The 12,906-nt window shown below is 39.8% G+C and overlaps 1 protein-coding gene across 2 annotated transcripts; it reads right to left on the reverse strand.

The window, feature by feature from the left end:
• Positions 1-7,296: 7,296 nt before the first annotated feature.
• Positions 7,297-11,453, reverse strand: LOC115545753 (uncharacterized). Of its 2 annotated transcripts, none has more exons than XM_030359187.1 (4): positions 11,172-11,453; positions 10,193-10,305; positions 9,389-9,604; positions 7,297-8,084 (listed from the first exon to the last, which is right to left on the reverse strand). In XM_030359187.1, exons 1-4 carry the CDS (start codon positions 11,278-11,280, stop codon positions 8,064-8,066), a joined length of 459 nt encoding a protein of 152 aa, XP_030215047.1. In that variant the 5' UTR covers positions 11,281-11,453; the 3' UTR covers positions 7,297-8,063. The 2 variants fall into 2 exon arrangements, with proteins under 2 accessions (XP_030215047.1, XP_030215040.1); XM_030359180.1 differs by having other exon boundaries at positions 10,187-10,305.
• Positions 11,454-12,906: the final 1,453 nt, after the last annotated feature.

A 12,906-nucleotide genomic window follows, 5' to 3' on the forward strand; every position in this document is an offset into this window, starting at 1 on the left:
GGGGCAATCATAGAAAGACAATCCAACTTCAATCTTCAAATCAGACTTATTTTACCTTTATACTCTGATACCCTGATAGGCAAGACTGAACCCTGAGTCGCATGACGTTGCGGTGGCAGACTCAACAAGACAACAAGGCCCATTTAAAGCGACCGCGGGGCATTGAACCTCTAAGAGGCTTTCTTGAGTACTGGCACAAAACCGCCAGCCTGGTTCAATTGTGAAGATGGACGTCATTAAATACAGAATGGAAATCTTCATTCTGGAGCTCAGAACAAACTATGCCCTTTGCGACCGAGAACCCAGAGATTTTCCTAATATGGTTACAATTTGTGGCTGGCTGCGTGACTGTGTACACTTTATTGCATTTTCTGATGCAGACTTAGTGTTGTGCATCACAGAAAGAGAATAACAGGAAATCCCTTAGGATAAAAAAAGCCATGTATTTAAATGTTATATACAACATAGGTCACGTTCTTTCCTGCTTGCAAAATTATTTAGAAATGATGGCCTTCCATATCAATATTGTCAACCTCAACCTGCACTTTGTATATTCTTTATTTAAAAATATGGTCTCAATATAGTCTTAAAACAGAACTTCAATCCAACAGATTTTATCCAAGGCCTCATATGTAAACAATATTCACAGAGGAAAAAGATGGGTCTTCAAAAGTTTATTGACTTAGATATATAGATAAATCTTTGCAGTGCTAATACCACAATAGTGTTGAATAATCATTTTATTGCATTTTGGCTTCACTGAAAAATATGTAGATAGATTTTTTGAATATTATTTTATAGTCTGTGTGTGTGCATGTGTGTTTTGAGTGTGTGTGTGTGTGTGTGTGTGTGTGTGTGTGTGTGTGTGTGTGTGTGTGTGTGTGTGTGTGTGTGTGTGTGTGTGTGTGTGTGTGTGTGTGTGCTTGAGGTGTGTGTGTGTTTGTGTGTGTAAGAGGGGGAAGGGGCGGCTGAGCAAGTAAAAATGAACTGCAACAACAATGCAAAAATAGTGCAAAAGGCTATTTGATAGTATAGTGCTAAAAGACAATGAAAATGCACAGATGCAGTAACAGGCAATACACAGATAGAATCAAACTTTTGAGAAATACTTAATGCATTACGAAAATATAGGTTTGACCAGTTTCAATGTTTTGTGGGTCTCTGAGAGAGAAGGGAGAGAGAGAGAGAGAGAGAGAGAGAGAGAGAGAGAGAGAGAGAGAGAGAAAAAACAAGTACCAACTGTAGCAACACAGTGGAACACAATGTAACTAGTGCAACATCAACTTTTTGATTTAACACTACTTGATTTTTAATCAAATCAAGTATTATTAACAGACAATAAAAAAAGCACTGATATGAAGTGACACTAATCAATGCTCTTAAAGGTCCCATCTCACTCATACTTTATGAGGTTTTCTAACATTAATATGAGTTTCTCTAGCCTGCCTATGATCCCCGTGAAAATAGAAATGGCCTTAGGTGTAAAATGAGCACTAGGTACCCTGTGGGGTATTCCACAAAGCCGGTTTTATCACATGACCGGGTAAGTTAACACAGGGTTTGCGGTAATCCTAGGTTTTCCGTTCCAAAATGACGTTAGTTACTATAGAAACAAATGCTCTGAATCGAACCTGGTTGGAGCAGGTTTTGCGCAGGTTAGGTTTGGAACATAACCCGGTTTTGGGTATTGAAACCCGCATTCACCGTAAATTTCATGTGTTCACAATGGCATGCCCTTTTGATGAGAGGCCTGTTGATATCGGAGCGCAAATTATTCGTGCAATCCACCGGGAACGATTAATAAAACCACGGCTCGACATCTTGGCATATCCGGATTACTTTTTGCTGGAGAGATATAGATTCTCGCGCAAATCATTAATGTATTCAAATAGTCTTCTCCAGCCTTACATAGCCAACACTACCAATCGAGGACCTGGCCTCAGTTCACTCCAGGCTATTTGCGTAGCCCTCAGTTTTTTGCAAATGGTAGTTTTATCTTTAATGATGGAGATGCTGAGCACATCTCACTCCTTTCAGATGACCCATCCACGTCCGGATCAAGATTTTCATCGGCCTCCTATCATACAAAGAACAATATTGTCTGAGTACTACGCCGAGAGGCGCTTGCAACAGAAAGTATAAAATAGTCCTAACGGACTTACATCCACTGGAGAATGTTCGATCGTAGCCGGCAGCTCCATTACAAGCACTAATCCATCTTGATCTGTGAAGTTGATGAATTGTCACTTTTAGGTTTTCTATCCAGTTACCAAAAAAAAAACATTTGGAACATTTGTGCTGTGGCACCCACGCGGTTTGCATGTGTTACTTCGAAGACAAACAAAATCGAAAATACAAGAATAACAGAAAAACCTACATTCAGCCAGTGGGGTACCCTCATATGGCCCCTGACTCTCTGAGGAGGTACCTCCAGGTACCCCCTCCATGCCAGGGCGCCTGAATTTATGTCTATTAACAGCTCCTCCACCGGGGTCAAGACAATTTCAGAGCCAGATCCAGTTTTTTTAAATGCAGGAGTGACAAATATGGTATGACAATTGAAATGCTGGACTGACAAAATATACCAATACGATGGTGGGAAAATACCAATTTGTATGTTTTTATACTTCATTTTTACTTGATCCACTGACCGCCTTGGAGCCATCGGAATACATATTTTTTTAGAAGAAGAGGGTTATGTGGTAGGAACGTTAAGAACTGACCTTGGAACACACAAGGTCAGTAGGCTTGAAGAAAACACAGGGATAGGCAAACTAAGCTGTATCAAGCTAAAATGTCTTCTTTGCCCAGACGGAGATGGTGGCATAACAATACCACTGCTTCATCATGGGATGATGTATTAATAGGGGTTCTCAAGGCAGGGGAAGGGGGGGATAACTAGTTCCATTTAGTTTAGTTAATTTAGTTCCTTTTTATATAGTTGTTAGGGGAGATGGAGTAGGGTAATTCTTATTTTTTCTTTAAAGATGGATCAGGTGCGGTACTCAGTAGTACAATTCTCTAATGGTGGGACGGCCATAGTTCTGCAAAGCTGGCTGAGAGAGAACACATTGCTATGGCCACCCAAAAAAATTACAATTGCAAAAGCTCTTCAACAAAGGAAGGAGCCAGATAACACATGGATCACCTACAGCAATGTCCGCCAACTGATTACATGTCGTGAGTATAGCACAACCCATATGAAAATTAATGGAAAAACTTGTATGATACACACTACAATTTACTCTTGAAAGTGGCCCATCTTTCCTTTCTGCATACATAATATGCATACATTTAGGTATGGTATAAGATGTATAGGTTTTGCAACAGCCAAAATGTATGTATATGATGTATGCTAGATGTATGACAGATGTGTGACAGAAATGAGAAATGGGCTTGCTGACTGGAAACTTCTCAAGTACTATTGACTTGAGTTTAAGAGCTAGGTGGGAAAATGCTGTTGCTTTCTTCTCCAGAAACGTATGAAGAAGCTAGACGAGGAGAACATAAGTACAACTCAACCATGTGTCCAACACCACTGAAATCGAATCTGAGGAGGAAAAAGAAGAACGTAAAAAAAGAAAAAGAAAGTAAGTGTCCCCTCACAATTGAACTAGTTATCTATTATTAATAATAAGGAGGTCACAGCAGCATTATTTTATCTTGACTTTGGCTTGATATAAAATGGACTGATGTGTTTATTTTTATTCAGGCAAAATCCACTGTATATAGACTCGGACTCTGATGAGCCATCTGGTGAACCTAGGAAACCACTTCTTTCACTCCAGCCTGATGTGAGAGTTCCAGTAGCATGGTCCTCACAACTGGCAAGAAATGGTAAGTCACATGTATTGTATGCCCCTTTTGCAGATATGTTTGCAGGTGCCGGTGCAATTTCACCATGGTAAGCTCTCAAATAATGGTCGGTAGTCACATAAGCCTCTGTATGTCTTTTGTAAAATAATTTAATTCACTGACTTTTACATTTCTTTTGTGTGTTTCAGAAATGATGGCAGCATCCGCCGGCGGCGCTGGGACGTCCCACCAGCTGCAGGTCCCACAGAGAGATGGTATGATGCCATACTTCCAGCAACACTTTTAGTACAGCCGTGGACACAGAACTCCACAATGAAACTGACACATTAGCATGACATAAAATTACTTAATAACATTTTTTTGTTATGACCTCCTTTGGTAGCTGACAACACAATCTGCCCTCTCAAAGTTGTGTTAATGCTTCCAAATATCTAAATTTAATATATTTGTTTCAGCAGGGTTACCAGTATATCACCATATGGTTCTGTGCACACCCCATTTCGTGCCCCACAATATGCACAAAACGGGTAATGGTTTATTTGGTCTTGTTGGAATTGTTAATTGTTTCTAAATTACTTGTATTTATAGATGTGACCATGCAATGGTGACAACGGGCAGCTTTTTGAAAGGCAAGTCTATTAGAAAATGTTGTGCTATGTAACCACAGAAGTATTTTGCACATTTTTATCTCATGGCAATTTGTTTGACAATTTGTTTTTATCCTTATTTAAGACCTTGGCATCCAAAAGATGACAAAAATGCTCGCAGAAGTGCTTGGTTGGTTGTCAATGAACTCTCAAGGGATGTGCAGTTCATCAAGGGTGAATTGGCAGAGACTACAATGACCCCAGCTTGTGGACCAGGGCCAGCCACAAGCCAAGACATGTTCCCCATCCAGCTGCCTATCACAAAAGAAGATGACTTCAATGAGGCCGGAAACGTTGTTGAAAACTGAGCCAAGTCCGACAAAAGATGGTAATTTGTTTGATAAACTGAGCTGCATAATGAGACATTCTGCATATATAGGCGGGGCCTCACCGGGCTTTACTGGGCCTTACCGCGCACCCACCCCCCCATCCCATATTCCAAAAAAATACCTTTTTTTGAAAGGTCTGACCATGCTGAACATTGATCAGAATGTTAAGTAAGGGATAATGTATAGAAACGCCAGTCATTATCAGGATTTGCCTTGTGAATCAAGTAGAAAGACTTTACATTTTGGTCTATACTTTTAGGGAAAGCCAATATAACCACTCAAACCATACATTTTCTGAAAGCTCGTGTCCTCTAGATGTTATTAAACATGCAAAGACAGATGTCACACCTGCCCCTAGCTCATGGAGAGTCATGTTCCTGTAATGCATTTCAGGAACATGAGGTGCATTTCCAATGCATTTCCAATGTATTCCAATGAAACATGTAGTGCAACCCAACATTTTCACTGTTAACATTTTATATCCATGTTCCGCATGGTCGTTCCAATTGAGTTAAACCCAACTGATACGATGAGTATCTTCTCATTCCTTAAACAACCATTTTGTATTCATGTCTTTCAGTTGCTTCTAGGCAGTGTGACCGAAAACTCACCACAGCAGGCCTTCCAGCGACATTGTCAAAAATTGGCTACGGAACGCCCCTTGGCATGCAGGAGGCATCAAGAAAAAGTAGATGTAGGTGAATTTGATATTCCTAATATTCTTAAATTGCTGTTGCATAAGTTGCTCTGCCAAAATGTTTAATCGTGAGTGCTGACATGCTTGTCCTTTGTGCTTCTCTCCCACAGTGTCCTCTTCATATGAGCTATGGCCCTGGTTGGCCCTGGTTGCAGCCTTTGTTTTTTGTTGTTTTTCTAATAAATGGTTTTATCCATAGTAACTAAATGAATCCAAAATGTGTCTGTTGTTATATACAGTTAGTCCTATTGTTGACAATACCACATTTTGTTTTCATTGACATAAACACCTCTTGGCTGATAGTCTTACTGCTAAAGAGTTTATTTCAAGGTTGATGTTGATTGTTCTGCAAGCTAAAATGGCCATCACTCATTGTAATACATGTATATTATACTCATTAATTCATATAAATTAATATTTAGTATACCTTTTAGATAATGGTTGAACCAATATTGATTCAGTAACATTATTTCAACATAAAATCAACTGAAATTTAAATGAAGATTCTCATTTAGATGATGGTTGATTCGCCATTGATAAGTAACATTATTTCAACATAAAATCAATTGAAATTTAAATGTAGATTCTCATTTAGATGATGGTTGAATCACCATTGATTCAATATCGATATGGTTGAAGATCCAATGTTGATTCAACAAAAAGTAGAGGGGACACTTTCAACATCGTTTCAATGTCAGGCTTCAACGTAGTATCAACATTTCTGCCAAACCATATTTAATCATTGATTCAACTCAATTTTGCTATCTGGGTTAGTCACACATTTCTGGGACATTTTCAAAATTAGGTACTCCCACAAGATTTTTTTGGAAGCACTCTATAGTAAATTAACGAGAAGGTTAGGTGTTAGGGATAAACAAAGCTCAATTCCGATAAGTGAGGCAGGGATCCAACCAGTTCCAGTGAAATGTGGGGAAAATTGGGCATTTGGTGTAGGACTGTGGGAACATAGGGCTGTGGGAACATTAGGCAAGCTCCCTTCATTGCTTCATTATCTAACAGAAGACACACATCGGCTTCCCACCACTGTTCTCAATAAATCCAAAGGCTTCCAATGTAGATAAAGTGTAGTCTTCGTTGTACTTCCTCACCTTTCCGGCTTGTGTGGGATTATCAGTATTAGGCCTTTTTAATTATATTTAACAATTGTCTTCAAAGTAGGCTACTTGGCGTTATCAGACTCTGAGAATGCTTTGACAGATTGACGTAATGTTATAAAAGAGTTACTATTGGCCCAAAAACTTTTCCCGGACCCCTTGGCAATGCACCGCGGACCCCTGGGGGTGAGAACCACTGGTTTAATGTACCCCATACCTTATTTAGCTATTTCTAGATCTAGGAGCACTAGAGTTTTCATTTCTGTAAGCCAGACTATTTTAACTATAGGCCTACTTCCTGAGCCCTGATGAAAATCTGACGGATGTAACACTGCAAAGGCAGATTCAGCTCACTTTGTCTTGCAATGTTTTGGGCCCCTGTATTAAAGATATAAATCTTAGGGGTTCCGAGTTATGAAATATCTCTAACTGATAGCAACAAATATGCAAATTAGTTTTTTTCCTCAAATATACCCAACTTCCCTAAATCTTGTGTTTATATATTTTGATCAACAGTGCTATTGGAACTAAATGTGAACCGTATTGAAACGCACGTTGTTACTTTACTTGAATTAACATTAATTGTCCTCGCCTGCTTATTACTAATATTGTGCTGCCCTCTAGAGGCTGTGACTTTAAACACAATCTGTAGGTGAAAGGTTGGGCCTTGTAGCCAGAAATGTACGAAGATGGGCCTAGGACAGTCATTTTTATTTTGTGACAGAGGCACATTAGTGATTTACAAACATTCACCAACCAGGACGGTAGTTCGCAATGCATTTTTCTACTCACTTGGTTCCTTTCACTTCATTACAGATAAACGCCACATATATAGATTCTCCCGTGATACGTAGATGTGTGATGTAGACAGTGTTTATACATTACACACTACACAAGATTAAACCTTGCACTTATGGAATAACAATCATTGTGGTGTATGGGAATACGTTTGCCATGCAGCACAACATCCCCATGAGGAAGCTTCCCATTCATCAGGTTCATGTTTGATTGTGGTCGCTGTCTCCTGGAAGAGGCTGGTTTCAAGTATTTTCCTTATAAGCTTGGTATTTCCCTGTGATCTGACCTGAATATACCGACTACATCAGTTAAATCATGTGTTCATATTCCTATACCCATTCCTATTGATATTCTACTATCAACAAAGGTGATCATGTCATCACTTTTCACATGCACATCACGCGATTGTGCATGTGTAAACATATGTAAACTTCTTACTGTAAACTTACTTTTTCCTTCTATGGTGTACATTTTAGAGAAAAGCTAAGAAATTGAAAAAACCTTCATAATCAAGTGGAATAATAAAAATAATAACCAATAAAATCAGTATGGATCAGGCCAGTCGGTTTTATGCTGGTGGTTTTGACCTCCTGGGTTGTAAAAAACCTTCTTGAATAGTCTTGGCTCAGGTCAGACTGTTGGTCACAACGACATGGCTGGTTCAGAGGTCTGCCACGGCACCCTGAAGGAGAAAGACAAGACGCTAGATTAACAATTAAGATCACTCTCTTACCTAGAGTTGCCCAAAGGTTTGTGGCAAGGCATTTCAAATTAGATTAAAATGCTTAAAATCCTTGTATTTTGTATAGATTGCAGGGAATTTTCTCAGTTTGAGTCAAATGTTTTGTGCTGAAAGGACAATGACAGGCCATTACAGGATGGACATTAAATCATAAACTATTCTAATTGTTATTCTATAGAAAATAGGTTGAGAACCCCTGAACCAACTCTGAAAACATATCCACCATCGTTCCAAATGGACTTTATTCACATTTGAAAGATAATAATTCACCAAGATAATATTGCAATGATAAGGGTATACATTAGTTGTATTACAAATAATTGTGAACCACAATTTCGATCCAATCCTTCTTCAGGTTACTAGCAATTTATATACAGTTCATGAACTCTGTAAAACCTGATTTCAAGGCAATAAAATATATTTATTTTGAGGATGTGGTTTTACACAACACTGTATCGACTACAATGAGTTCAACAGCAAGTTTCACTTTCATTTTCCAAGAAATAAGGGACAAGGGCCACAGTTATCAAGTAAAATTAGGCATTCAGCTCAAGGATTTGATTCCAATTTATAAATTCCTACAACCTTCCTACAATAGGCTTAAAGGGTAATTCCGGTGTAAAATGGATTTGGGATATGTTTAGTATGATCACGAGTTGAAACATTCGTTTTAGAGCACAAAAACCGCATATAGACGCTTTCTTCAGTGGGCTATTTTTAGCAGATTCTATCAAAACACTATAAACATTGAACGATGGGGGCACTGGTTATGGTAAAAACTAAATCGCTATTTTAAACCACTTAAAAGGCTAAAAGTAGCCAGACACTTCTGTGGTATTATAATAAGGGTCTTAACATATAAAACGAGGCAGTGAGAAATTTGTAAGTGTACAGATTGTTTATTAAAAGGACATTTTATACACAAAATACCATCAGTAGATCACCCGTCGACGCCATTTTGTTTTTAAGACTCGATAGGTAGATTGACGAACACAGAGATTGTGACATCCGTCAGCAACACGCAAACTCAGTGTTCACCAATCTACTTTCTTAAAAACAAAATGGCGTCGCAGACTGATCTACTGATGGTATTGTGTGTATAAAATGTCCTTTTTAATAAAGAATCTGTACACTTACAAAGTTCTCAATGCCTTTTTTTTTTTTCAAGGGTGCTTTCGGGTAGACTTTGCACATTAAGGAACTTAATGAGTGCATCAGCCACTACAACAGGCGCCCACACTCACCCAACCGCCCTGTTGATCAACAAAGGGTTCCACCCGGCTGCGCAGGAAGCTGGCGGTTGCCTGCTGGATGTTGGAGACGTTCCCCGGGGCGTGTGTTTTCAGGTAGAGACCTAGGGCCACCGCCACTGCGAGCAGCTTCATCTCTGGAAGCCCCTCACAAACCCCGGGGCTCAGGCAAATACTGTCCACAGCACTGCTGAAGGCACTGCTGATGTCCTGGAGACAGAGGAACCCCGCGTAGTGAACCTCAGGGTTAGGGTGCTATAGTGAACCTCAGGGTTAGGGTGCTATAGTGAACCTCAGGGTTAGGGTGCTATAGTGAACCTCAGTGTTAGGGTGCTATAGTGAACCTCAGTGTTAGGGTGCTATAGTGAACCTCAGGGTTAGGGTGCTATAGTGAACCTCAGGGTTAGGGTGCTATAGTGCACCTCAGTGCACCTCAGTGTTATAAGTATGAGCAATTTAATCTTTTATTTTGCTTAAAAAAGGTACTGTAGGTAGATTTAAGAGCCATCCCATACAGCTAAAAGTTGACTGAATGTATCCATGCATCAGCCATGAGAAAAAAAACACGTCTGAGATGTCATAAAGTATGAACGATTGTTTCCCAAAGTAATAATGCACAAACAAACACTTATTCCCTGAATGTATAGGCTGAATACAAGCTTGCTATGAAAAAAATACACACACACACTACAACAGATACACTAAAACAAGCATAATTATATGCATGTAGCAATTACCAAAGATTGCCAAATCTACAAAGGAAGCTTTCTGAACAATTATTTCACATTCTACCCTCACTTGGTTTGCGTCCCGAAGCAGTGCTGCTGGGATATCCTTGTCCCACTGTTTCTGCAGTTGGTCTGCCACCTCCTTCAGTTTATTAGCGATCGGAACAGGGTCAAACTTGTCACCTGTAACACAGTGTTCGTTGTCTATCAACCAAATGGCACAGAGCATACTAAGGCTAAACAAAAGGACTCAAATGAATAACTCATAACCAACATAGCTGTTGGAAAGCCACATAGTGGCATGATGAACATGCCTAGTCTGAATAGGTATATTACATGCGCACACAAAATATAAAAACAAGAATACACACAAACTAAATTGGAGCACTAGATTGTATAACATTTGATAGCACTATGCAGCCAGCTGCGCCCTCCGGAAATATGTCACTTAGATTTGTGATGTAACTTCATTCGGTGATTGCAGTAGCCTACTTTTGGGTTAAGATAAAATGCCATTATAATCAGTTATATAGAAATAAAACGTTGATGCTGGCTCGATATAGAATGGACACTTTTTGGTATTGAAAACCAACAGATAGTGTCAGTGCTTATTAAATAGAGCTGCTGTTTGTCAGTCATCCTCATCTTGTACACTATTAAGACTATTAAGTATATATGTATACTATCGCTTAGATGCTTTTCGAAGGAGAGAAACTAACTCCATTGGAAACCGTCTAAAATGGTTGTAACTAATACGAGTGGCAATTTAAAACAATGAAAACCTTTTAGGATATGGTTAAGTAAATCATATTAAAAATAAACGATCATAGACAAAACCGAAGTCTGTGTTATTTTAAGTCATCGATTAAATATTAACTTATGTTTGAACATCACTATGGAGGGTTGACCCATCAACAATGGATATTATGCAAGAGGAGGTTAGGGTTAGGGTTAGGCATACTTGAAATGGTTGACCTAATTACAAACACAGACCCATCGGTAAATGATGGTAATCGGACGGTCCAGTTGTGTATAAAGTTGAATCATACCATCGCCGACTCCATCCACCTCAATACACCCCAGGTCCTCCTGAAAGAGGCAGAGGACGATCTGAAGTGTCTGCTGCTGGATTGTATCCATTGACTTTGTTTGAGGCATATTGAACCACTAAGCTAACGTCTAGATGTCTGTAACGTCAAAGACAGTAGACACTGTCCGGAAATAGCTTTTCTTCTGAACACGTCTCCTAGCCAATAGCGCGCACCTCTGTCTCCTGTACGTCTTAGTGCATGCACGTCATAGTGCATCAGACAGTAGTTTCGTTTTGCAGCAGAACACCACCGCTGCCTATCGGTCCAGAAGGGAAGGACCCTTTGAACGATCTAATGCTAAACAAGTGAATGAGGGGCAAAAAGAAAAGAAAAATGCCAACTTCCCATTTAAGAAAGACTACTGGGGGCAGTTAATTTCAACATCAACATAAGTTTAGCCTCTTTTTTTTCCACATGTGAAATGGAATTCAAGTGGCCTAAAATATTCCCGTAGGCCAAGTCCGACCTAAATGATTCTCACTGTTGGCGATAACCTGATTGATATCAATACGACAAGAACGCATGGATCAAAGAGCGCTTGCTTTAGTCAATCTTCGGAAAATTGTAGTTTCACACTAGAGACGCTAGAGGTCAGCAATACCCGCCGTCGCGCAATGACGTCGGTTAGGAAGAGTGGAGTCGAATTCATTTTAAACATTGCTGTCTTTTCCTATGTTCGAAAGGAAGCACCTTTTCATCTCTCCTTGACCCGATGACGTTTTCCTCAAAGGTTAAAGAAAGGAGGCCTAAGGGTTAGGAGATTTGACTATTCGTAGAGGCCCAAGATCTTCAGTAGATTCTGTTATGACAGTTTTTCCAGAAGATGGCAGTGTTTGACCACTGATGTGAATTTTTATTGCCCCACCCCAATCAACAGAGAGACATATTTCAGCAATGATAAATGAAGTAGAATCTGCAATTTACACTACTGTAAATAATGCATGCTTGTGTTTGTGTGGTTGGGGGTGTGCGTGTGTGTGTGTGTGTGTGTGTGTGTGTGTGTGTGTGTGTGTGTGTGTGTGTGTGTGTGTGTGTGTGTGTGTGTGTGTGTGTGTGTGTTGTGTGTGTGTGTGTGTCTGCGTGCATGTAAGCGTGCATCTGTGTGTGAATATACGTGTGTGTATGAGACTGTGTGTGCGTGTGTGTCTGCTCGCATATACAGTGACTCTAATACATTGTACATTGAGATGTTACTTTATGAATAAATTGTTCACTTCAAAGTGTGCATGTATGAGCATGTATGTGTGTTTACATGTGCATGTGTTTAGAGGAGAGAGCGAGAACGATAGATAGAGAGTGTGTGTAGAGTGAGATAGATCACCATAGCTCTTTTCTGACTGTCAGGCATTATGCAGCACACCTTGTTGTTGTCTTGTTGGTACCAGTTTCCCCTCATCAGAGCATCACAAACAATAGCAACTGCACCAGTGCAACACAACTACGTCACGTCATTCCGTTGCACAACTCCATCGTATATAATCTCTCTTGTTACATTCAGAAGGATTGTCGTGAAGGGTTACTCACCAATGGACATGTACGTCCATAAAGCACAGGTTGTCCAGCCAGTAGAGGAAAACCTTGATGTGATCTGACCTGACATCCAGAAGCCTTAAAGATACATCACCCTGTCCCGAGCTTCCCCTTGGGGCAACATCATCTTGTCTTCAAAAGTCTACTTTAACCGACAACTATA

This window comes from Gadus morhua, chromosome 1 (assembly GCF_902167405.1).
Source record: "Gadus morhua chromosome 1, gadMor3.0, whole genome shotgun sequence".
In the NCBI taxonomy this organism is placed as follows: Eukaryota; Metazoa; Chordata; class Actinopteri; order Gadiformes; family Gadidae; genus Gadus; species Gadus morhua.